Below are 27,811 nucleotides of genomic sequence, written 5' to 3' on the forward strand. Positions count from 1 at the left end.
TCCAGGGCTACTGTTAAATGACAGAACAGGAAATTAAGTAACTAAATAGAATATATTCAAATGTATAGTATACAAAGAACATGCCTAAGGAGGAAGGTACCAGGTTTCGGCCAGTCTGTGAAGACGAACAACTAAATAAATGGGCAGTGGATGAGGAGGCGGTTCATGTTAAGTTATGTTGGTGGCCGGTTATGAAACCCAGAGCCAGAGTCTTGCCTACCAAGAAAGATGTCTGTTTTGCTCACGATCTGGATCACAACAGACAGAGACAAGTGATTTCTGCACTGCAGAATGCTCCAGCATCCTTACACTTGGCCTGTATCCCATGCATGCTATTGGCTAAAACTGATGGCGTGAATTCACTAGCAGTTTCAGCATATTGCTGAGGGTGTCTCTTGTCAGCAGCTTTAAGTGAACAGACTGCCTTTGTTCTGAAAGGCAGGCAACTTGGCACGTAGGCACAGCATAAGTTGCTGTGGGAGAAAACTTGTACAGATTTGGCTGGGGACTTCTAAATAAAATTTTTAAAATCAATTCCCTAAAATATTCCTTGACTGGTTGCCACCCTGTACAGATGTTTGTTCTGCTTGGTTAATTTGTTTTCGCATTCAGTACAAAGAAATATTCTCATCTTAACCATAATAGTGAAGAATGTTAAAGAGGACAGATATAGTTCTGAATGAAAGAAGTGGAAGAACTAACAGCAGGAAACAGACAGTTAACTTGGACACCTGGTAACCATCAATTACCTATCAATACAAAGAACTTTATTGCCCCCTTAGGGTTAGTAGACATAATATTATGTCATGTCATTGATTGATATTTCATCTAAACTTTTTTGTTGTGGTTTTTCTGTGATGGAACGAGGTGCTTCATTCACAACTTTCTCAAAAGCAGCCACCTAATCTACCCCCATAAGATGCTTCTTAGAAGTGAACAGATAACTTCGTCTCCCATAGCTGAATGCAGTATACTTTTGACCATTTCTTGATAGCAGTCTGTTTTTATTGGTATATTGAACATTAGCACGGGATCTTAGTAGTAGTAGTAGTAATAGTAGTAGCGGTAGTATCAGCTTTATTCCTCTGTAGATCTCTTTTTACAAGTATGTAGAACACGCCAAAAAAGTATTTAAAGTTTAGATCAATTTAAAATAAGCTAATTCATATACACATATATTTACAGGCTTCTAGTTAGAGGCAATCATTAGATTGACTCCTGGTATACAATACTTTCTTACAAATAACTTATTTAATAATGTAATGCCACACTGTTCACTAATATCTCACTATCAGTCACTGCACACACTATACACACATTGTTTCATAACACTTCACTCGTTACACACACACACACACACACACACACACACACACACTGGGTATCTCTGGGCCATTTCATGTACCACTACTTCCCATTTGCTATCCTGGAAATCTGATTCAGCATCTCTCCATAATGAGTGAGATGTTGAGTTCAGACAGAGGAAGAGGTGGAAGGATTGTGCTATGCATAGCTTGGGGGTTAGGTATTCTAGAAAGGAAAAAACGAAGGGAAAGAAAACATAAAGAGAAGGTGTTATCTGGAATGTTGCATGTTTTGTAATCATTATAATACTACTACTACTACTACTACTACTACTAATAATAATAATAATAATAATTATTATTATTATTATTATTATTATTATTATTTGTATTGTTTATTTGTATAACTTTTTTTATAAGACACCTACTCTGTTTTATCTAAGTAAACCTTCAATGTATAAAATTTATCGCATAACAGGTACTTTTTTGCTGCCTTTTTAAATAAGTGAATTTTTGCAATTTCTTTAATCTCTTTTAGTAATTTATTGTACAGTGTTGTTCCATAGTATAAAACACTGTTTTGAGTTTTATGTTTATTTTTTCATCTAAATGTAAGTTGAGTCTATCTCTTGTTGCAAGGTCATAGACAGAGCTGTTTATGCAGTAATTACCAATGTTATTTTTGATGTGTACAGCTGACTGATAAATGTATTCACATGGAGCAGTTAAAATCCCCAGTGTTTTGAAGAGATCTTTACAATGAGCTTGACAAGTATTTTTGGTTATTATCCTTATGGTTCGTTTCTGGAGTTGGAAAATTGTGTTCATATTTTGTGCATTTGTTCCCCAAAAACAGAATGCCGTAGCAAAGAACTGAATGTACATATGTATAATATGTAAGTAAAAGACACTGCATGTTACACACTGATGATAGGATTCTAAGGGTATAACATGCAGATAACATTCTGTTTGCAAGTACCTTTGTGTGTTCACACCACTTCAACTGAGAATCAGTATCATTGCTAGAAATTTTGCATTTGTTACACAGCCTATAGAGGTGCCATCTACATTTAATTTAACATTGTCATTTTTCCTCTTCAAACTGAAATTCATGGCATTAGTTTTCTTTATGTTCAATGTCACTTTATTGCTTCTTGACCAATCATAAACTTCCTTGAGAGTTTCATTTGCTTTCTCGGCAAGGAGTTCTCTTGTTTTCTCAGTGACTATAATCTTGCTGCCATCAGTGAAGAGAATTTTTTCACCATGAGTAACACTACTGGAAAAGTCATTAATGTATTTTGATTCTGATAAGAGTTTCAGTAACTGTTTAGATCTATTTGAATTATGTGTTACCTCTACTCTTAGACCCTTACTGTTAGGTATGACCGAAACCAGTCATTAGCTACCCCTCTTATTCCTAATGCTTCTTAATTATTTAATAGAATCTTGTGGTTGACTGTATTAAACATATTAGAAAGAGCCAAAAATATGCCTGTGACACACTCATCTTTATCAAGAGCATCAAGTGCAACTTTTGTGAATTCCACTATGGCTGACTCTGTATTTCTGACACTTTGGAAACCAAAGTGTGATTTGCTTAAAAGATTGTATTTATTCAGGTAATTCATTTATCTGTCTTTCATAATTGCTTCTATTATTTTTGAGAATGCTGACAGCAGGGAAATGGACCAGTAATTTACTATGTATTCTGTATTACCTTTCTCAAGCAGAGGTACAACTCTTGCATGTTTTAACTGCTCTGGAAATGTCGCTGATGTGAAGGGATTCATTTATTATTTTTGTTAAGGGGCCTTTTATAGTCCCTATGTAGTGTTTCAGTACACACATTGGTACTTCATCTAAGACTACTGACTTTTTATTTTTTATTTTTTGAACAATTTTATTGACTTCATTATCTGTGGTTTGAAGTAACATCATTGTACTTAGTGCATTATTATTTACTGGTGTTTTATTTGTTTTGGGGAAGTTTTGCTGTAACTTCTCTGCAATACTTGAACAATGCTTGTTTACATAATTTGCTAAGAGTTGTGGATCATTTATTACCTTATCCCCCTCCCTTAACAGTATGTTATTCTGCGATTGTTTTCCTCACCCCGTTAACTTTTTTATAACATCCCAGACTGGTTTGCTTTTATTCTCTGCATTGTATATTATTTTGTCATTAAATGACTTTTTTTACAGCAATCAGCATCTTCCTATAGGTATTTTTGTATCTATGATAGAAATTTAAGAATTCTGGATCATTGTGAATCTTTTTCATGGAACTGAGGTGTTTAAGTGTTTGGAAGGACTTCTTAATACCTGCTTTTGTGAGATGCTGATACAGACATGCATACTTTTGGAAATGCCTTTTCAAAGTTGAATTTGAGCAATGTGGAGAATATAGAGAATTTCATCCCAGCTTTGCTTTTCTAGTTCTTTTGAAAAATCTTTTATTTTGATTTCTGATGGATGTCGTTTGTAGGTTTGTAGTTTAGGGAATGATTTGATGCCTGATTTTACTGTTGTTATTTGACTGAGATGATCTAATAGTCAGAGATCTTTTACAGCTACATCCTATATTTCCCTTTCCATATTTGTGGCCACATAGTCAATTACTGTTTAAGTTGTTGTTTTAACCCGTGTTGCACTATTGACCAATAGGGAGAAGCTAAAACTTTCAAGGATGTTTATGAAGGTGCTGCTGGATTCATTTATGGTATTAGTGTTGATGTTGATATCCCCACACAGAATTATGTTGACCTCTATACTTGAGAATTTATCTAGAACTTCTGTTAACTTATTGAAAAAAGTGCCCACACTACCACTGGGAGATCTATATACACACAAAATGATTAATGTTTTGGTGATATCAAGCCCTATTTATTCAATAGCTGATATTTCAAAGAGTTTGTCTTACCTTACTGTACTGAGGTCATGTCTTGATTTGAACTGTGTTCCTTTACTGATATAAATGCATCTCCTCCACCCCTTGAGATAGTTCTGCATTAAGAATTTGCCTTTTCATACAGTGATAATAATACATGTTGGATTTCTGTGTCTCTACACCAGTGCTCCGTAATACAAATTACTGTGCAGTTTAGAGATTGGCGCTCAACTTCTAATAGTTGTATTTTATTTTTTATTGATTGCATGTTTTGATGGAGGATTGTAAAGTCTGTGAAATGCCCCATGTTACTCTTTCCAATGGTTTGTTTTTCTTTGTGACATCTTTTGTATATGAAATTTGAGGTGTTAAAATCTGCCTTGTGAGTGATAGTTTCAGCATTTTTTAAAGTCCTGGAGATACTTTACAGGCAGGGGAACCTGTTGTCTGGATTTATCCAACAATAGACCTACTTTTCCTACCTATAACAACAGGTATTTGACCATGTGTGGCCTGAGATCCACCCCGTATACTTTCATGAATCAGCTGTACCAATTTTCCCTTCCCAGCCCAAGTACCTTACTCCTTTTTCACCACATAACCTTTTTTGTGCAACTACTTCACCCCTCACTCTGATTAGTGTGCTGCAAGATTTACTCAAGAATGCTTCAACAAATTCTTTATATGATTTACATGTGTTGCTGACCCCTGTTCCCCATGATTTTACTTCTCCTTCAAACCTACTCATCACGAGTTTGATTTTTTGTTGTTCTACTGTGTTTCCAGGCAAGGTACCCTCAAACTGTCTAATGAAGGCTACTGAGTGTATAGTTCTCTTACGAGAGAAATGGTGCAATTTATACACACTGGCGTGATTTTCTATGTCACATACATGAACAATATGTTTTTTTATTTCTTGTTCACACCAAATTTGGACTTTTGTTTACCTTCATTTTCTGTTTTGTATTGCATCTCAGCAAGTGCTTTTTGCTGTATTGTTCTCAGTTTTCCCTGAATCACACTTGTGTTACCTTTACAAGAAGATTCTGCATGTGAAATATTATGACTAAATATTTCATGGTCAATTTTGATACTTTATAAATTATTACAGTATAGTCTGTGTTTCTCACTACATGCTTTGATGGATTTGCTTTGCTCTTGCTTTATGTTACTAATGTCATTAATTGTTGTTTGTGTTACTCCATTTTGATCCTGCAAATCCTTGATTTCATGGTCAATCTACATATTAATTTCTGACTTACAAACTTCTAATTTCTTACCCCATTCTTGTGTTTCATAATCTAGTTTCTTGCAGCATCCTTCAGTTTTCACTTCAAGGATTATAACCTTTTGTTCCAGTGCATCAAACTTAGAATTAAGTTGTGCTGTTCCCAAATTAATTTCCTTTAATCCATTATCTGTTTTCTTTTGTTCTACTTTTTGTTCTTGCAAAATTGATTTTAGTGTAGACTTCGTATACTGATAATCATACTGAATTGATAACGTGCCAGCTGATGCTGTATGATAACTTAATGTATGTAACTCATCTGTTGGCTCATTAGTAATGTTGATGTCAGAGTCATTTTCTCTGATATCGTCATTCCAATCAATCACTTCATTCTGACTAGGTACTACACATCCTGGGTTTACATTGTCATTGTTTGCCACTAAATCTACATTTTTATTGTCTTCAGTATTAATTAATTCTACATTACCATTGAAATTTATTTGTGGCTGCTTCAAAATTCTCAGTGAGATCATTGGTTTTTTAATTCTCTATTTCAGATTTAACACCAAAGTGTGAATCTATGATTTTACTAAAATTATTTTTGACTTAATTTGACATAAAATTAAACCCATATCTGATAGCTGCAATTCCACTGTTGTTGTGTGCTGAAACAGACACATCAGATGTGCCCTATACTGCTAACTGCACTCACCACTATGTGCTGTCACTGCACATGTTGTCCATGGATGTATCATGCTGCTATGCACGCTGCACCATTTTGTAGTATGACAAATCTTTAAGTGATGATTTACAATATAATCCCATTGACCATGCACACAACATTAACTTTTATTCTCATAGTACTTCAGCACTTCCTATTCACGGTTTACACTAACATCACTTTCATAGCAACAAAAAATATGATTTAGTGTCATAAATTATTATAGTTCAACAAAACCTCAATAACAATTCAAACACAGTTCATTATCTATTTATCATAGTTCTCATGCAGTTCTCTAGCCTGGGTACAGTTCACAGATCTTGTTAATAAAAGCATAAAATATAGCCTCTTCATTTGAAAGCACTTCAACTTCAGAAATATTCCCCGCAAGGGTTGCCATGTATGGCAAGAGAGAGAAGAGAGAGAGATAGAGAGAGAGAGAGAGAAAGGGGGTGTAGTTCGCTAATTGGGTACAGTTCACAGATCTTGTTAATAAAAGCATAAAATATAGCCTCTTCATTTGAAAGCACTTCAACTTCAGAAATATTCCCCGCAAGGGTTGCCATGTATGGCAAGAGAGAGAAGAGAGAGAGATAGAGAGAGAGAGAGAGAAAGGGGGTGGGTTACATTTGTATGATAAATACCTTCCCTCAGAAATATTCCATCAGCAGCTACTGTGGTGAACACGGACAGCACTCAGGGTGAAGACTTGTACACAAGTGTGTGTGTATGACAGCACTGGGCAATGAGAGCCGTGATTGAGGGAGTGGCAATCACCATCTGTGCTATGGCCTGAAGAGCACTAAATGCAGTGCCGCTTTGTCCTCCAGTGGCAAGACTGGTGACATGTATGACTGTGGCAGCTGTCCGAGATGTGGTTGACAACAAATACAGTTTGCTAATGGTTGTAATTAAACAGTTTACCTTACATATCTGTGATTTTGTTGCCAGCAGTCTGGAAGGGTGGCAGCCCACAAGTACACATGTGTGTTTCATACTGATGGATCCAATGCTGGTAGTTACATATACTGACAGCAAACTATGACTAGACCTAATCTATTCACATGTACAGTTATGGTAATTAATTGTAGATTAGTTCTCACCCCCCCCCCCCCCCCCCTCCTACTTGCATCTCTACCCCTAATAGTACTAAGGACCCGTCACTATTTAATAATTCAAACAAGGCATTTATCTACTTTTACACAGACCCTTGTCAGCTTTCCTTTTACTGACAACATCAAGATCAGTCTAACACAATTATTTGAGTTGTACAGAATCACATTCTTGAGGGCAAGTGTTCTGATAAGTTGTAGTAATAGTGGTTAATCCAACATTCTTTTACTTTGTTCTTAAATAACTGAGAATGTTCAGTTTCCTGCTTGATATCCACTGATAATGTTTTCTAGACTTTTTCACCAGAATACGAAACTTTGTCCTGAACCATTGTACCTTAGAGACAGATAATTTAATGGTTGTTGTAGTCTTTGGCAGAGCATGAAGAAATGGACAAAGGGAAGTTTCTCACTAACAATGGGTCTATAGCCTCATCAACTTGTGCACTACTTCATCTTTATGAAAACCACAGTGTTACCTACTTCACTGGGTATTTGTAATTGTGATGATGCACTAAATTGCTCTTAACTGAATAGAAATGTAGTACAGGATTATTATAATCAAACTGCTGCAGAAATAACACCACTGGTCAGAATGCCATCAAATTGCAACAGAATATTATTGGAGAAGGGTGAAAATACATGGCAGAAGAAAAATAAATAGTTACAAAATGTAGCAATAGATGGCACTGTAAGCATCATAATTTAATGATTCTCTACTGCAAATGACAAATGAGTTATACAAAAATGCCTAAGGTGTACGTTTGATGTTAAACAAACTGTACTACTCAGTGTGCATGGGCCTACAGATGTGATACTGTTAGTTATGTAAGACCATCAACCATGGCAAGGTCATATCAAATAAGATGGAGAAAATCGGTTTTTAATGGTCCTTAGGCCAAAAAATGCATGGAAAGCATGAATCAAAATCAAATTGGATTATTAATTTCTGTGTGTCTGGTACAAAACATGTTCAAAATGCTGACCACCGTTTTCTGCAACAAGTTCAAATTGAGAAACAGCATGTTCCACAACTGATGGAAGTGTTCCCGGGGATCACGTTCAGGATGTAATCCACAATGCATTCCTTCAGTGTGGCTAAGTTTGCAATCAGAACACTGAACTCATCATCTTGCAGAGAGCACAACAGCTAGAAGTCACACGGATGAAAATCAGATGATCGGTACGGCCAGGCTGTAGCGCAATGGTAACTGATAATTCTAGCATTTCTGAAATAACTCTTCAGCGCTGGTTAACAGGATTTGCAATGTGTGGAGGTGTGCCATATAGCATAAAAATGATCCCATCCACACATCCACACTTTTGGAGAGCTGGAATGGCATCATTGCACAAAAGACACTCATAGCGCTTACCAGTGATGGTAAGCTCTTGTCACTTCAAAAAAATATGGCGCTATGGTAAATCATGCCATAAACCCTCACCACACAGTGACCATTTCATGACAAAGTGGTACTAGTTGATTTGCGTGTGGATTTTCTGTTGCCCATATTCGACAATTCTGTGTATTCACATATCCTGTCAGATGGAAGTGGGCTTTGTCTGTCCATAAAATCTTCCACTGCCTATCATTGTCCACTTCCATGTGAGCAAGAAATTCTAAAGCAAAGGCCAGTCAACAGGAAGTAACTCGTGCACATGGATAATTTCTAATGAATAGCGCAGAAGGTTGTTTCATAAGATATTACGCACCGTGCGCATTTGTATGTCCAGCGTTTGGGCAATTCTCCTTGCACTACATGTTTGTATACCACCAATCATCTCCACCTGCATTGCTGTGACTACTGCTTCCACTGACATCAAATCAATTCATTTCCTCCCTCTACCACGTTGCACTCCACCAGACCCACGGCAGTCATCAGACCAATGCATTTTTTCAAACCCTTCAGAATCTGGAACTTCTGCAGAGCGATGTGTGCCATGATCCTACATTGAGACAGTCATGGCGAACATTGTACATGCGAAAGGAGGAAAAACCATGTACCCGTCGTGTTTGTACCAACTTCAGTGGGCCGTGCACATGACAGGTGTTTTCAGTGATGTATTGTAGCATACAGTGCCATCTATTGATGAATTTTCACACTATTTTTTTCTTCTGCTATATGTTTTCCCTCTTCTCCGATAATATTCCATTGCAATTTGGCATCATTCTGACCAGTGATGTAATTTCTGCAGCATTTTGAAAGCTTAACTTTAATTATAATCAACCTGTAGTAGATGATGATGATGATGATGATAATGATGATGATGGTCATGATTTGGTGTTCATAATCCTAATTTATATAAATTGCACCAGGTACTGTTCATTTCTGCCAATCACATGGCTATGATATTGCATTCTTTTCCTTTCCTTTGTTTACAAAAGTTACAAAACGTTCTTGATAGCTGCTTAGTTACATTGACCAGTGTTGTATTTTCTAACAGGTGAACCATATGCTGAATCAGCTAGGCAGAAGAAATATTTTAAACCCAGCTGGTGGCACAGAGACCACAATGAATCAGGTATATATTCACTATACCTATGCTGTAGTCATGGTCGCAATCAGTTTTTCGCTTATGAGAGTTCTGTAAATATTGACAAGGTAATGCTGTGAACTGTGCTTTGTATAGTGTGCAGCTATAATTTTTCTCAGATTCAGTCAAATATTAGTTATACTTCTTAATGGGATTGTTTGATTTTTGTCATAATTGAATTGTTAGGAAGAAATGAATGTGTAGTTTGGGAGTCAGCATTAATTAATTCTATAGCTACAAAGCACGCATGATTTTATTTCAAATTATTATGAATCGGTGAGAGCTATTCACTTTCCAAGGCAGGTGTATAATAACTAGAGTCCAGATTTCTGTGTAAACACAAGTTGCATGAATTTTTGCATGTGTGGCCATTTGCTGGGTAAATGTATATTTTGAAGATGGTATGAATTGAGGCACTTGTAATGCATGTTATATCACATTTTTGACCTTTGTGTATGTTTTTAAGTAACGTGCATGACACTATCTTTTATAGATTTATTCATATGAACTACACCAAGGTGTAGAACATAAGCAATTCTGCGGAATTGTTGCAGTTTGTGAACTTCATACTGAGCTCAAGTCCCCTACTTTAGCTCGGTAGTTGTCACTAGAAGTCGGTATACTTTGTGCCAATATAATTAAATTAAAATAAGGTATTATTATTATTATTATTGTCATTGCACAATGCTGCTCCATATGTGATGAAGGCTGGGAAAGCTATTCAATATTTTTATCATAACTTGAAGTGTCTAACATGGCTGGCCCATGTGCGACATCATGTAGCTTAAATGGTAGCCTAAAATTTGATTGTGTGAATACACTATTACAAAAAATGATATAAACAATGAAAATTGATGCACAAAGTACAATGGTTTGAAACTGCTGACAGCATTAAGTTATATGCTGCCATTTTTCCAATTGAAGGTACTCTAGAAAGCACTTGTCCACATTGCTGGATTTAGAGATATTCTTCCAGATTTAGCTGTGCCCCTACAACCTTTTTTAACCAGGTGGGGTACCTGGATTAATGCTGCCATCTTTTACTGTGGTAATTTTGATTACGTTGTCAGTAAGAGACATTGAATTGTTACATATCTATTGAAGTTGACATCTCTTTGCGTCATTCTACTGAAAAGCCTTAAGTTACTGCAGTGTAGGTTTTTTGCTTCATTTTTGGGCTGTAGACTTTTGAGGTGACTAATGCAGTTTGCATTAAAGACACGATAGTGATATTCAAGGAAACAGATATGAGGCAAGACCATACTTACATCAAATCAAATTGTGTGCATTTTAATTTGGAAATACCAAAGTGGCAAGCCACAGGTGGAGTCCCGGATAGTTATTGTAAACAGAATGAGATTTTCACTCTGCAGCGGAGTGTGCGCTGATATGAAACTTCCTGGCAGATTAAAACTGTGTGCTGGCCCGAGACTCGAACTCGGGACCTTTGCTTTTCGCGGGCAACTGCTCTACCAACTGAGCTACCCAAGCACGACTCATGCCCCGTCCTCACAGCTTTACTTATGCCAGTACCTCATATGGAAGGTAGGAGACGAGGTACAGTCGTGCTTGGTTAGCTCAGTTGGTAGAGCACTTGCCCGCGAAAGGCAAAGGTCCCGAGATTGAGTCTCGGTCCGGCACACAGTTTTAATCTGCCACGAGGTTTAAGTTATTGTAAAGGTTAAAAATCTTTGCAGTCATCCTGTGGAGAAGTGGGTGTTGCTGTTTTTAGGATACAAAGTTATCAGTTCATATCCTGATTTTGAGTTTACAAAGAAGACAAAAAAATATTTTGCAGCAAAATTGTAACAAAAACTATCAAATTGATCAGACGTTGTCCAAAATTTCTTCACCCAAATATGCATCTGTCACTTCTTGTGATATAGAAACAGTATTTTCTATCACATATTTTAATTCTTTATCTGCCTTGTTATGTGTATTTACTGATATGACATTGCATGAATGTATGCATGTTTTACCATTTGATAGTGCATGAAAATCTGGGCTCTAGTAATAACATTATGAGTAATTTAATAAGTAAATATATTAACTCACCAAATAATTTAGGTGTTGAGTCACTGATAGATACATAAAGAATACAAGAGGTGCCTGCTAGCTTTCAGAGGAAATCTGGCACATTGTTTAATCAGCTAGGAAGTTTCAGTACTACACATACTCCCATGCAGAGTGAAAAATACGGTGTTTACTCGTGTATAAGACAACCCTGAATATAAGATGAGCCCCCCCTTTATGAGTGGTTTCTTGGGAAAAATTTGTTTTTTAACTCACTCTGACTAATCAAATTTACAAACTCCTATTCATGAAAGGGATATGTCTAAAAAGTTAACATTATGCCTTTTCTGTATTTATCCAATTTATTTATTGTTGACATTTTGATATGACATGTAGAAATTAAATAAACAAAAGGAAATTTTTGTAATTATACTCTGCATTCTCTTGCTGGTCTATCTTGAATCCTATACTTTGTATTTTCTTGCCTGTCCACATAAGTTCCGTCAAATGTCTGTTTTTCACCCGTGCTCTGCAGATGGGTGGGGGGGTGGGGGGGGGGGGGGGGGGAAGGGGTTGTTACATATGGCTTATGATGACACCATACAGCAGGTCAATTGGTCAGGATGTGTAAGTGGACATCCAGGGCTGCTGTTACATGTAGGAACAGGAAATTAGGTAAAATAAAGAGAATATATTAAAATTTACAGTATATAAGTAGCACACCTACAGTCGGAATTTATCAGGTTTAGGCCTGTGTAGGAGGTTCTTGCTTCATTTTTGGGCTGTAGACTTTTGAGGTGACTAATGCAGTTTGCATTAAAGACACGAAAGTGATATTCAAGAAAACAGATTTGAAGCAAGACGAAATCAAGTTTTGTGCATTTTCTTTTGGCAATAACAAAGTTGCAAACCACAGGCGGAATTCCGGACAGTTATTGAAAGGATTAAAAATATTTGCAATCATCCTGTGTTGAAGTGGTTGTTGCCATTTTTAAGATAACAAAGTTATCAGATCATATCCTGATTTTTAGTTCATGAAGTTGACAAAAAAAAAAAAAAAAAAAAAAAAAAATTGTGGCAAAAGTGTAAAAAAGTATCAGCTTGATCTGACTTGTTCCAGAATTATTTCACCTAAATATGCATCTGTCACTTCTTGTGACATAGAAATGTCATTTTCTGTGTCAAAAATGTTCTGTCTGGTAAATGCATGAAGGTAAGCAAGGAAAAGTGGGAGAAATTGGTTACTGTTTACTGTTTTAGAAGAAATAAGAAGTAAATATAGAAGTGAATACTGCATATTTTTGTTGTTTTGCTGCTTTATTGTGCATGTTTAATGATATATATTATGTGAATACATGCATGTTTCACAGTTTGATAGGGTGTGAAAATCTGGGGTCTAGTAATAGAATTATGAGTAATTTAATAAGTAAAGGTATTAACTCATTAAATGGGGTGCTGTGTCATTGATAGGCACATAGAGAAGACAGAGAACCCTCCTTTCCTTCACTCAAAGTGTGGCACTTGGTTTAATCTGCTAGGCACTTTCAAAACTACACACACTCCTCTGCAGAGTGAAAAATATTGTATTTAGCTTAGTGTAAGACAACCCTGAACACATTCCAACTAACGAAGATTACAGACTTTTATTCTTTTATTCTGTGTAAAAAGTTAACAATACACATATTCTATATTTATACCATTTATTTATTGTTGATATTTTGATAACACATGTAGAAATAATAATAATAATAGTAATAATAATAATAATACACTATGCGTACATTGATTACCAAAAAGCTTTTGATAGTGTACCCCACTCATGGTTCCTACAAATATTGGAAATATACAAAGTAGATCATAAATTGATACAGTTCCTAAACATAGTAATGAATAATTGGGAAACCACACTTAATATCCAAATAAATTCAAATAATATTACATCACAGCCAATACAGTAGACAATTTAAGAAAATTCTTTATAGAACGAGCAGAAACTAGCAAAATACACAAAGCAATCACTCATATAAATACATCAGCTACACCATTGCAATTTCATAACCACTTCTACAACCCTTTAGATCACATAAGATCAACAGATACAAAGAAAGTAAATTGGAAAAAGAAAACACTACATGGCAAGCACCCGTATCATCTAACACAGCCACATATCGATCAAGATGCATCCAACACATGGCTAAGAAAAGGCAATATATACAGTGAGATGGAAGGATTCATGATTGCAATACAGGATCAAACAATAAACACCAGATATTACAGCAAGCATATTATTAAAGATCCCAATACCACAACGGATAAATGCAGACTTTGCAAACAACAAATAGAAACAGTAGATCACGTCACAAACGGATGTGCAATACTAGCAAATACAGAATACACCAGACGACATGATAATGTAGCAAAAATAATACATCAACAACTTGCCATACAACATAAACTAATAAAACAACACTTCCCAAATACAAGTATGCACCACAAAATGTACTGGAGAATGATGAATACAAATTATACTAGAACAGAACCATTATAACAGATAAAACAACACCACATAACAAACCTGACATCATACTCACAAATAAAAAGAAGAAATTAACCCAACTAATCGAAATATCCATACCCAATACAACAAATATACAGAAGATAATAGGAGAAAAATTGAAAAATACATCCAACTCGCTGAGGAAGTCAAGGACATGTGGCATCAGGATAAAGTTGACATTATACCAATTATACTATCAACTACAGGAGTCATACCACACAATATCCACCAGTACATCAACGCAATACAGCTACATCCAAACGTATATATACAACTACAGAAATCTGTAATTATTGATACATGTTCAATTACCTGAAAGTTCCTAAATGCAATGTAACATATACCGTACAGTTAAAAGGAAATCTTGCTTGATCAAAGTCTGTGTCCCTTTCCATTTTTAACCAGACATAACGTCTGAGAAAGGAAAGAAATAATAATAATAATAATTGTCATCATCCTAACAGGACAGCTGTGAATCTTATATCTCCACTGTTACAAATATTTGGCTGTATCTTCCAAATATGTTCTGATATCTGAGGTGGTGGTTACAGTGGGATTCTAGAACACAGCTGTTCTTTTTTTTTGCTGAACACACATAGCATTTTGTTTCTATCCTGACATGAAAATGTTACAATGACACTTGCTTCCAAACGTATCATCTGCCCACCACTCTCTGATTGACTGTGTAGAACCGGCAGCTGACACACCCCCAATCATTCCTGTCACACTTCATGGTGAGCATTGACAACATTGCTGCATGAAACACATAAGTGTGTCACTGGTCCACATCGAGACTTATCATCTCCTGCAAAAATGTATGTTATCGTTGAGTATTTCTTCAGTTTTAAACTCAATTCAATTGCGAGTGCAAATGGATTCAGGCAAGCTGCAGTTTATAAAAGTAGTAGATGTTTTCATGGCACAATTTCTGACTCCTCAACACTCCTCTCTACACACTCATCATAGTCCTCAAGTGCGCTGTGTTCTGCTCATCCTCCAACTTTCCATATTGCTGTACTTGAGCAACAGATAAACATTGATGGAAATATCTTGTAGGATGCAGATCATATGAAAAGTAGCAACTAATACACAAATAAAAGACTGTAATCACTAGTCAGTACAATTGTAGAATTTTCACTCATCCTGCAATCTAGTGGTGTCTGTTCTTACTATCTCCACAGTGGGTCTTTTTGCTGTAATTTGTTCTCACGATAACAGTTATCGACTGTTTAATATGATTTATTTCATTTGTTAAACATTTCATTGTGAGTTAATTTTCCTTCTTGTTTCATCTGAATGTCATAATCTTGTTCATAACCTGGTCAAAAAGCTGATGGTGATTTTCTACTATATTCTAATACGTGTACAGAGACCGAATTTCTCATTTTGCAACCTCTTGGTAACTTTCTCCTAGCTAAATAAAATATCAACTCAGGTTCAGGATCAAGTAACAGTTTTTGAGGGATAAGATTTTTGCCTTTGAATGTTACCTTTACTTAAAAAACAGCATTAATGTGTGTGTGCGCGGTATCCATACATGTATGAGAACTTTTATTACACATCTGTTCAAATACAACAAAAGTTTGTAAGTTGATTGAATTTAATGTTATTTCCTCCTGTATTTCACAAAATTGCCAGTTTTTAAGCAGAACATTAGATTGTTGTAGTGGCTAGTTCGTAGTTCCCCGCCTATCCCTTGCACCAGCACTGCGATTCAAACATCACATGATTCTTCAAGCTAGGTCAATAGTGCACCAAGCGCAACAGTGTATAGGGAAATTTTGAGCCTATTCAAATGCAAGTATTGTCTGATATGCCCCACCCTTTGAGACTGCTCAAAATAAATTTTTACAGAACCTCAATAGCCAAAGCTTTAACTGTAAATGTAAGATGAGTCCCACATAAATCTATTCAACAAAGTAAAAATGTTGGCCTCAGCAGAAATAGTTTAATCTCTGAATGTAAGATGACTCCATATTTTTTTGAATGAATAATTACAGAAAAAAACCTTGTCTTATAATCAGGTAAATACATAGAGTCTGAAAGTAAAATTTACAAATTTTGTTACATTTTATACATTTATAGTTGAAGGTAAACAGGTCTGCTTACATCAATCCAAGCCAATGAACTGCTTTGTACTACTGTGTTATTCATTGTTGTTCATGTCTTTCAGTTGTGCAGAATGGCATCTGTCTTATGTTGGCCATAGTGAAAGAGAAGTTTCCACATTAATCAAGTTATTTAGCTCACTGAAAAGTGAACATGAAGGTCATAGTTTCAATAATGTATGCAGAGATATAAGTGACAATGAGGCCCCAGTACTTTTTCATTCTGGTCATGAGTGCTAATATGACATTTCATATTAATTTGTTCCACCTATACCTAGAGGAAAATAAAAGCATCAAAGATATTGCTGCATGTGTTTCAATAAACCAGTTGGCTCCAAAACGAAGGAAAGATGCAATGTTCAGAGTGCAATGTCAGTTTGTTTATTTTAACTGTTTCCAAAAGCACCTGTACATGGACGAAATTATAAGTAATTGTTTTGGTCAAACTTTAAAAATAAATATGTGTGAGCTATATTCATATGGCCATGTGTTTAATTGCTTATTAATGACTTAAAGAGAGAAAAAGAAAAAAGAAAAAATTTGACCCTGAGAAAGTCTGTTTCTGGCACCACTTTCTCCACGCCACAGTGAAAGGGTTAATGCAACCTCAAGTTTTAAACAAAGAAATTGGTGTAAAAAGCAAGAACTCAACAGTTAATTCCATGGTGAATAGTTGAAAAGTACAGATTTAACTGACCATGCTACCAGAATGTTTGGATTTGGTTGTGATGAATATATTGCTATCACTGGACAAAGGCAAATAAGATTGGGCATAGTGATAAATATATATATTAGTCACCCCCCCTCCAGGATCCAGTGGAAATGACTGGAAACTACTTTCACTATAATTATGTCTAATTACTGAGTGGTTTTGGCTTTCATACTTGCACCATCAGCATAAGAGGCCAATGACAGATTCTCTAAATATATCATAAATTATAAAAAAAACTAAACTCCAAAAAATATTAATTTCCATTTGTATTTCACTACATCAGCCTGTGTAACACCAGGAAATTGGTACAGTTCTTCATTTGAGCCAGTGTGCTCATATGCTGTCTGTGAAAGTGCATTTCACAAATAGTCTTGCATACCATCACAGTATTGTTTTCTTTTGATGTTTGCTGAGAAGAAACACCACTCATTTGATCTATGCAAGGTTACGTCTTCACCAGTTCCTGATTGAGTCAAGCTGTTGTAACCTCTAATAACTGATTTTTACTGCTATCTTTCTTTTTGACATTAACTGCATCCAGTTGCAAGCCATACATTCTGTATCTTGGATTCTCTGAAGCTCTTGATCCAAAATACTTTTGCTACCTTTGTGCTGGCTTCTTCAATTGCTGGCTCTTTCATATGCTTTCAAGTATAACTGAAAGGTTGCTTCAGGACATGATAGAGATCATAAAGACAGCAGACATACTAATTTCTTTCATACAAAGTGCTTCAATTTACTTTGTATAATCCAGGTTTTAATAAAAGCAGTCATCAGTATTTAATGTCAAATGAATTTCAAATCTCCCTCCACGTGCCTTGAGCAGTCAGCCAACAGCTGGCATGTCATCTTTAAAGTGCTGATGATACATGAGTTCATGCATTCATTCATTCATTCATTCACATATCATATTCTGTAAATCCCAACATGAAGGAGATACATCAGGGATGGGAAATGGGTCTAGTTATACATAAACAGGCAAAAGCAACCACTGGTGACTACAAACCAAATAATGTGTCCCAGTCAGCAAGATATAAATGAACTTTATTTATACTCAAACTGAATAAAACAAAACAGTTATATGGACTTGAATACACATTAATTTGTACCAGTTCACTGACATAGCACTGGGGGACTTCATATGATGGTGATGTTGATGTCGCGGTATTGGTGGACAGCAATAAAGCTTGAAGATGGTCCAGGAGGGATGTCCCATTGAGACGAAGCTCATAGCTTGTTGCGGTAGACATTGCTACCTTGCAGAGCGGGCTCCCCCACATGACACAATAACGCAGCCAGCAGAGGAGTAAGTGATAGTGCGTTGTACACAGATGGGATGCAGTTGTGGGTGATAGTGGGCACAGTATGGAGAACTCGGATGAGACATGGAGCAATGCCTCATCACGATGCAGAGTAAAGAAATTGCTGTTCAATATATAGAACTTGGGACATGGCTCAGGGCATTTATGTCAGCAGCCAGTGTGGTTAACACTGATGGAACATGGAGTGAAGACTCATACACAAGTCTGTGTGTATGACAGAACTGGACAATGAGAACCCTTAATGAGGAACTTCCAGTCACTATCAGCCCTATGGCCAGTCCCGTAAACTACTTCCTCCATACTACTAAGGACCTGTTACTATGTAATAATTCAGTCAAAGCATTTGTATAATTTTACACAGACCATTTGTCAGCTGCATATAATCTGGCAAAGTCAAGATCTGTCTGATACAATTATTTGAGTTATGTGGCATTACGTTCATGAGTCTGAGTATTCTGATAAGTTGTAGGATTAGTCATTAATGTGGCACTCTTTTACTTTGTTCTTAAATAACTGGGAATGTTTAATTACTTGCCCAATAACCACTGATAATGTTTACAGACTTTTTCATCAAACATGAAACATTGTTCTGAAGTCTCCTTCAAGATCATACAAGTCAGGAAATGAATCAGAGGGAGAGAGAGAGAGAGAGACTAGAATTTTGGATGCAGCTGAAAAACATTCAAAGTTGAAAGGCTTCAGTACCTCAAGTGTGAGAGATGCTTCACAGCTAGAAGTTTCTGTAAAGAAGGCTTACTCACCTATTGATGATTCCCCCAGCATGCAAGTGGAGAACGTAGCACTGTAGAATTAATCGGTTGATTCTAGTATTTGTCAAAACTTAGGGAGGAAATAAACACAGGGAGGCTTTTGAGTAACAAAACTTCTATAACCCATTGAACTTTTACACTATTTTATCTTAAGGAAAGCCACAAACAGTGTTACTACTCTGATGCATACTTGTAATTGTGATGATGCACTTGGTAGTACATAACAGAATAGAACTGTTGTTGTTTTTTCTCTTTTATGATGGTGGTGTGGTGTTGGGTGGTGATTATGATGATGATGATGTGCCATTTATAATCCTTCTTTACATAAATTTCACAAGGTGATGTACATTTCTGCTATTCACATGGCTACGATACTTCATTTTATTCGTGTCCTTTGTTCGCAAAAGGAAAAGAATGTTTTTGATAGTTACATAAACTAATGTTGTATTTTCTAACAGGTGAACCATATCCAGAATCATCTAAACAGAAGAAATTTTTTAAACCCAGCAGGTGGCCCACAGACCATGATGCATCAGGTATTTATTCCCTACACCTATGCTGTAAACATCATTGTAATTAGTTTTTCAGTTATGTGTTTTCTTTAAATATTGATGGGGTAATGATGTAAATCTTGCCTCATATGGCAAGTTGAGACAAATCCTTCTTAGTGTGATCATTTGATTATTTTTCATAATGGAAATGTTAGGAAGAAATGAGTGTGATGGTTGGGAGCCAGCATTAATTAATTCTATAGCTACAAAGCATATGTGTGAAAGTCCATTGTTATTTAGATGATTTCATTCCAAATTATCTCCAGTCTGTGAATGTTACTCACATTCTGGGGTAGATATGTAATAACTAATGTGCAAATTACCATGCAATTGAATGTTGCATGGATATTTGCATGTTGTGGCCAATTGGGAGGTAAATGCATATTTTAAGATGGTATGAAAAGGCATATTATATTGATTTTGTGGATTTAGTGTATATTTTGCAATAATATGTGTGATAGCATCATTTATTGATATGTTTATGTGAATTAAGCAAAAAGTGCGGAACACAAGTAATTTTGCAAATTTGTTCAGTCTGTGAACTTGATAGTGAGCTCAAGAGCCCTGCTTCACCTCGGTAGATGTTGATAGAAGTCAATATACTTTGTGGCAATAAATTTAAACTGAAAAAATATCCTATTGGTGTTATATGATGTTGCCGCATATGTGTTGAGGACTGGGAAAGCAATTAAAATATTTTATCCTACCCAAAGAGTGTTTTGCCCTGGCTTTACATTGTGTATCTGAAATTATAGTATAAAACTTCACAGTGCTGATACAAAGTATTGGCACAGTATGAGGAATTCAGATGAGACATGCAGCAACGGCTCAGTGCGATGAAGAGTGAACGCTTCAGTGGATAGTATGGAGAACTCGGAACATGGCTCAAGTCAAAGACGTCAGCAGCCAGTGTGGCAAACACAGACACGACATGACGTGAAGATTCCTGATTCAGGAACTTTCAATCACTATCGGTGCTATGCCTGGTCTCATAAACTAACATACGGCCGGAAAGCAGTGTGCTGACCACATGCCCCTCCATATCCACATCCAGTGACGTGTGTGCTGAGGGTGACATGTCGGTCGGTTGGTACCATTGGGCCTTCATGGCCTGTTAGGAGGAATTAAGTTTTATTATCACTATGCCCTGGAGCACTAATTGGGGTACCTCTTGCACTTCCATTGGCAAGACTTGTGCCGTGTATTAGTGTGGCAGCTATCAGAGATGTGGTTGACAACAAATATGGTTTGATACAGTTTGTTTGCTATGCAGTTTACCCTACATATCTGCGATTGTGCTGCCAGTGGCCAGGAGAGGCGGCAGCTTGCAGTACATATCTTTCTTCATACTGGTGGCTCCCAGGGGGATACTATATATGCTAACAACAAACTATGACTAGCCATAATCTACTGAAACTGATAATTATGGTAATTACTTCTACATTAGTTCCTATGTGTATGTTAGAGGGAAAACAGATACTTCAGAAAAGGCCACTGCAGCTCCCTCCATACTACTAAGGGCTTGTTACCATGTAATACTTCAGTCAAAGCGTTTGTATAACATTACACAGACCATTGACAGCAGTCTATATACTGGCAAAGTCAAGATCTGTCTAATACAATTATTTGAGTTTTGCAGAATTACCTTCTTGAGTCTGAGTATTCTGATAAGTTGTAGGACTAGTGATTAATGCGGCATTCTTTTACTTTGGTCTTAAATAATTGGGAATGTTCAATTTCTTGCCCCATATCCACTGACAACCTTTTATATACTTTTGTACCAGAATATGAAACTTTGTTCTGTACCCTTGAAATGGATGGCATAGTTCCCTTCAAGGTCATACAAGACAGAAAATCATTCAGAGGTAGAGAGACCATACAATGGTTGAATGTCACTGAGAAACACTCAGAGGAGAAAGACATCAGTATCTCTAGCATCAGACATGCTCCACTGCTAGAAGTTGCTGTCAAGATGGCTTAATCACCTGTTGATGATTCCCCCAGTATGCATGTGGAGAACATGGCACTGAAATTGTTGGTTGTAATGTTTTTCAAAACATAAGGAGAAAATGGACAAAGAGAGGTTTCTAAGTAGCAAAGACCGCCCCAACTTGTGCACTTCCTTATCTTCAGAGAAGCCACGAACATTGTTAGCTACTACAGTGCGTGTTTGTAATAGTGATAATGCCTTTGGTAGTACTTAACTGAATAGAACTGTAGTAGTAGTAGTAGTAGTAGTAGTAGTTGTTGTTGTTGTTGTTGTGATGATGATTGGCAAGACTTGGTGTTCGTAACCCTAATTTAAGCAAATTGCTGCTGTCAATCACATGGCTATGATATTTCATTCTTTCCATTTCCTTTGTTTACAAAAGTAAAAGAATGTTTCTGATAGTTGCATAGTTACATTGACCAGAGATGTATTTTCTAACAGATGAACCGTATGCTGAATCATATAAACAGAAGAAATTTTTCAAATCCAGCAGGTGGCCCATGGATCACGATGAATCAGGTATATATTCACTACACCTATGCTGTAGTCATGGTTACAATTAGTTTTTGGCTTATGTGATGTCTGTAAGTATTGACAGAGTAATGCTATGAACTTTGCTTTGTATAGCCTTCGGCTAAAATTTTTCTCAGATTCAGTCAAATATTATTTATACATCTGAGTGGTATTTTTTGAATGTTTTCATAATGTAAATATTAGGAAGAAATGAATGTGTAACCTAAAATGTGGCAACTTCTTATTCACAACCGATGCAAAAGAGTTACATGTTTGCACCTGTTGCTGTCCTTCAAAGCAGTCACCAGCATTGTGTGGAAGGCATAATATACAATTAGCAGAGCCTGTTCTGTTCATGGTGCGAATGGAGGGGTCTACTGCCTGTCGAATCTCTAGAACAGTTCTGAAGCAAATGCCACAAAGTGGTTCCTTCATCTTCAGAATCAAATCAAGGTCACAAGGACTTAAGTCTGGGGAGTATGGTGGATGGTACAGTACTTCCCAGTCCCATCGAACGAACAGAGCAGCCTCAGCTTGCACTGTATGTACCCACACATTGTTGTGCAAAATGACGGGTGGGTTGCACAGAAAGTGTTGCCACTTCTTTTGCAAAGCTGGTCGAAGGTGATGCTCCAAAAATGAACAGTAATACTGTGCATTGATGGTCTGACATGGAGGAATGTAATGCATTAGGATAACACCATCACAGTTGTACACGAGAATCACCATAACTGTAGACTGCTCCATTCACACCATCATCAGATTAGGCTCTGCTAATGGTATACTACACCTTCCACATAACTGGCAATGGGTTCTACACAGTGCTGGTGACTACTATGAAGGATAGTAACCGGTGCAAACATGTAACTCCTTTGTATCAGTTGTGAATAAATAGTTGCCACTATTTAAATTCCAACCCTCGTATATAATAACAAGAGTCTGGCTTTGCATGCAAGTGCATGTTTCATGAGTTTTTGCATGTCTGGTGATTTTTTTTTTTTTTTTTTTTTTGGGGGGGGGGGGGGGGGGGTAAATGAATATTTTGAAGATTGCATGAATTGAGACGTTTATAATGTGTATTATATTGCTTTTGTGACCTATGTGTATATTTGGCAGTATCATGCATGATAGCATCTTTGATTGTTTTATTCATATGAAGTATGTCAAAAGTGCAGAACTTGAGTACTCATGCAAATGTGTTACAGTCTGTTAGTTATAGTGAGCTTAAGTGCACTACTTCAGCTCAGTAGATGATGGTAGAAGTCAATATACTTCATGCCAATAAATTTAGATTGAAAAAATCCTATTTTTGTAATACGATGCAGCCTTGTATGTAATGAAGCCCAGGAAAACAATTAAAATGTTTTATCCTAACCTAAAGTGCATTACATGTAGGCCCATGCACTACATCATGTAGCTGAAATGGTAGTCTGAAATTTGATAGTGTGAATACGCAGATACAAATAAAGTGAATAGATGTCTAAAATACAAAAATTGGAAACTGCTGACATTATTAAGTCATAAGCTGTCTTTTTTCCATTTGAAGGTATTGTTAAAGACACATGTCCATCTTGCTGGATTTAAAGATATGCTGCTAGATTTATATTGGCCCCTGAAATCTATTTTAACCAGATGGGGTACCTGGATAAATGCTGCTATCTTTCAATGTGGTAATTTTGATTAAGTTGTCAGTAAGATACCATGATTCCTACAGATATATTGAAGTTGATAACGCCTTACTTTCTTCTGTTGAAGAGCCTTAAGTTGCAACCTATGTTTTTTCCTTCATTTTTGTTCTGTATATTTTTGAAGTCACTAATGCAGCTTGCAATAAAGATGGGAAAGCGATATTCAAGTAAACTGATTTGAAGCAAGACCAGATTTATGTCAAATGAAATTTTGTGCATTTGCCTTTGATAGTAACAAAGTTGCAAGCCACAGGAGGCATCTCGGACAGTTATTGAAGAGGCTAAAAATCCTGTGGAGAAGTGGGTGTTGCGGCTTGTAAGATAACAAATTTATTAGATAAAATTCTAATTTTGGGTTTATGAAGCTGTCAAAAAATATTTTGTGGCAAAAGTGTAAAAAAGTTAAAAAATTTCTTCATTTATGTATGCACCTGACACTTCTTGTGACATAGAAAGTTCATTTTCTGTGTACTAAAATGTTATTTCTGGTAAATGCATGAGTGTGAGGAAAATTTGGAGAAATTGGTTATTGTGTACTGTTTTAGAAAAAAGTAGAAATAAATATAGAACTGAATACCACATATTTTTATTGTTTTGCTACCTTACTGTTCATGTTTAATGATATGATACTACATGAATGCATGCATGTCTTATAACTTGATAGTTAACGGAAATCTGGGCTCTATTCATAACATTATAACTATAGTATAACAAGTAATACTAGGTGGGCTCGATTCGCTTTCTAAAGGGGCCCCCACTGGGGGCTCACTCGCAGCGGATGGTCCTGGAACTCCGAGTAGGTGCGCTGGCAGGCACGACAACGGCACCTCCCATCCGTCATCAAATTGATGTTGTGTAGATTCTTCCCCAGACCCATGGTGCGCTGAATCAGAAGTTGAGTTATGTTCGAGGGTTTCGGTTTGTTGATTACCACTGGTAGCAGCTTTATACACGCTTCTTCTGAATCCCAGAGCGGAACGCAGGTGGTATGCCATCCTGAAATATCCAACACATAATACAAACGTGCCAATGCTTGCCACCTGAAGTGTAAACAAAATTCATACTGACAGGTACACTGCCATCGTTCTTTCTCCTTGGACAACTTGTGAACAAGCCTATATTTTTGTCTACCCTGGCTTGGAGACCTCACTGGACGTGAGGCCATTTTCTAGGATGGCCTACGGCTGTGTGTCTGAGAAGGGCTGTGTGGTGTATTATTGAGGTTCTAATAATTATACCACAATGGTCTGTATCTACCCTGCCTGAAATCGTAGTACCTATGTGCGCATCTCACACCATTAGGCACAAATACAAACTCCCTATAGGCATCTTGAAAACTATTAATTTAAAATGATTCCTTCTACTGTACTTTCGCCAAGGAACGCCTGAAGAACGTTCCGACAATAAACTAAACGGACCTAACTTATTACTACAGGCGAGTCTTACTTTTTCCAAAGCACCTTGATCCTCAAAGATTTTTTTATTCGCTCTATCATCAAGTGTTAGTCTTTCTACTCTTACATTAATCCTATACACATATGTTACAATCTTGTTAATAATTACAGAAGCATATTTATTTGCAAAGAAGTTAAACTTGTCCGTAATGTCATAATGCTTATGTGTACTAAAGTTCTGCGCATTCTCGTCATATTTCTCTGTTGCCCCCATCTTCCCATATTCAAATCGTAAACCATCGGACTGCGTATACTCGGTAAGCCATTTACACATCCTCCCGAAATATGGCCTAGTCAGAATGTTCTGTCGGCGTATCCAACGCCTCGGGCGTGCACGGCGAGCCCGGGTCATCATCTCACTAAATAGTTCAGGTGCTGAGTCATTGATAGATACATTAAGAAGATAGATAATCCTGCTAGCTTTCAGACAAAGTCTGCCACACATTTTAATCAACTAGGAAGTTTCAAAACTTTGCACACTCCTCTTGAGAGTGAAAAATAGATTCTGAAAGCAAAATTTTTTAACTGTGTTCATTGGTCCTAATTGTTAATTTTTTTTATGTATGTAATTGAAGGCAAACCTAGCATTTAACCATTTCACTGCTACACCTGTGTATGTTTGAGTGGCAACAGCTGCACGTCAGGTAGTGTGCTCATATATATACGGTTTCAATTTTCAGTTTCATATGCTACACTTGTTTCAAAGGTCATACAAGACAGAACTTGAATCAGAAGAAGAGAGCCAGTACAATTTAGAATGTAGCTAAAAAACATTTAAAGGTGAAAGCCATCAGTACTTCAAGTGTGAGATATGCTCCACAGCTAGAAGTTGCTATCAAGAAGGCTCACTCACCTGTTAATGGTTCCTCCAATATGCATGTGGAGAACATGGCACTGTAGAATTAAATGGTTGGATACAGTATTGGTCAACACACACAGGGAGGCTTCTGAGTAACAAAACATTTATAATCTCCAAACCATTTACACTATTTTCTCTTCAGGAAAGTTGCAACAGTATTAGCTACTCCAATACTCATTTGTAATTGTGATAATGCACTAGGTGGTACATAACTTAATAGAACTGTTGTTGTTGTTGATGATGATGATGATGATTCTGATGAGGATTTTGATGATTTGACTTTTATAATCCTTATTAACATAAATTTCACCAGGTATATTCATTTCTGCAATTCGCATGGCTATTATATTTCATTCTCCTGATTTCTTTTGTTTACGAAAGTAAAAGAATGCTTTTGATAGCTGCATAATGACAATGACTAATGTTATATTGTCTAACAGGTGATCCATATGCTAAATCATCTACGCAGAAGAAATTTTTTAAACCCAGCAGGTGGCCCATGGACTACAATGTATCAGGTATTTATTCACTACACCTATGCTGTAAACATGGTTGCAATTAATTTTTTGCTTATGTGATTTCTGTAAATATTGACAGGGTAATGCTGTGAACTTTGCTTAGTATAGCCTGCAGTTATCATTCTTCTCAAATTCAGTCAAATATTATTTATACATCTTAGAGGGATCTCTTTTTTTTTTTTTTTTTTTTTTTTTCATAATGGAAATGTTATGAAGAAATCAATATGAAGTTTTGGAGCCAGCATTAATTAATTCTGTAACTACAAAACCCTTGCGTAAAATTCCCTTGTTATGTAGATGATTTTATTTCAAATTATCACCAGTCTGTACACATTATTCTCTTTTCGGGGTATATTCACAATAACTGGAGTGCAGATTTCCTTGCAAATGAATGTTTCATGAATATTGGAATGTTGTGCTCATTTGGGGGGTTAATGCATATTTTAAAGATGGCATGAATTGAGACTTTTATACTGTATATTATATCACTTTTAGGCTTTAGTGTATATTTTGTGACAATGTGTATGGTAGCATCGTTTATTGATTTGTTCATATGACTTACACCAAAAGTACGAAACATGAGTAATTTTGTGAATGTTTTAGTCTGTGAACTGGATAGTGAGCTGACTAGCTCTACTTCAGCTTGGTAAATGTCAATAGAAGTCAATGTACTTTGTGCCAATAAATTTAAATTGAAAAAGGATCCTGTTATTGATATACAATATTGCCGTGTATTTGATGAAGGCCAGAAAACAATTAAAATATTTTATCATAACCTAAAGTGCATTATGCGTTTGGTCCATGTGGTACATCCTGTACCACCAGAATGTTTGGATTTGGTTGTGATGAATATATTGCTATCACTGGACAAAGGCAAATAAGATTGGGCATAGTGATAAACAGGTTTCCTTCTTTTTTTTCCCCCTAATAAAACCCCATGTTTTTCCAAGCATGTGTGGCAATTTTTAC

General features: G+C 36.4%; 1 protein-coding gene across 1 annotated transcript in view; it reads left to right on the forward strand.

The window, feature by feature from the left end:
- The window catches only part of LOC126469698 (uncharacterized), an 894,140-nt gene that overhangs the window by 499,266 nt on the left and 367,063 nt on the right, over positions 1–27,811 (forward strand). The window contains exons 20-23 of the mRNA XM_050096872.1: positions 9,698–9,775; positions 19,728–19,805; positions 22,252–22,329; positions 26,765–26,842. Coding sequence (XP_049952829.1) covers positions 9,698–9,775; positions 19,728–19,805; positions 22,252–22,329; positions 26,765–26,842 — 312 coding nt within the window. The remainder of the gene's footprint in view (positions 1–9,697; positions 9,776–19,727; positions 19,806–22,251; positions 22,330–26,764; positions 26,843–27,811) is intronic.

This window comes from Schistocerca serialis, chromosome 3 (assembly GCF_023864345.2).
Source record: "Schistocerca serialis cubense isolate TAMUIC-IGC-003099 chromosome 3, iqSchSeri2.2, whole genome shotgun sequence".
Lineage (NCBI taxonomy): Eukaryota > Metazoa > Arthropoda > Insecta > Orthoptera > Acrididae > Schistocerca > Schistocerca serialis.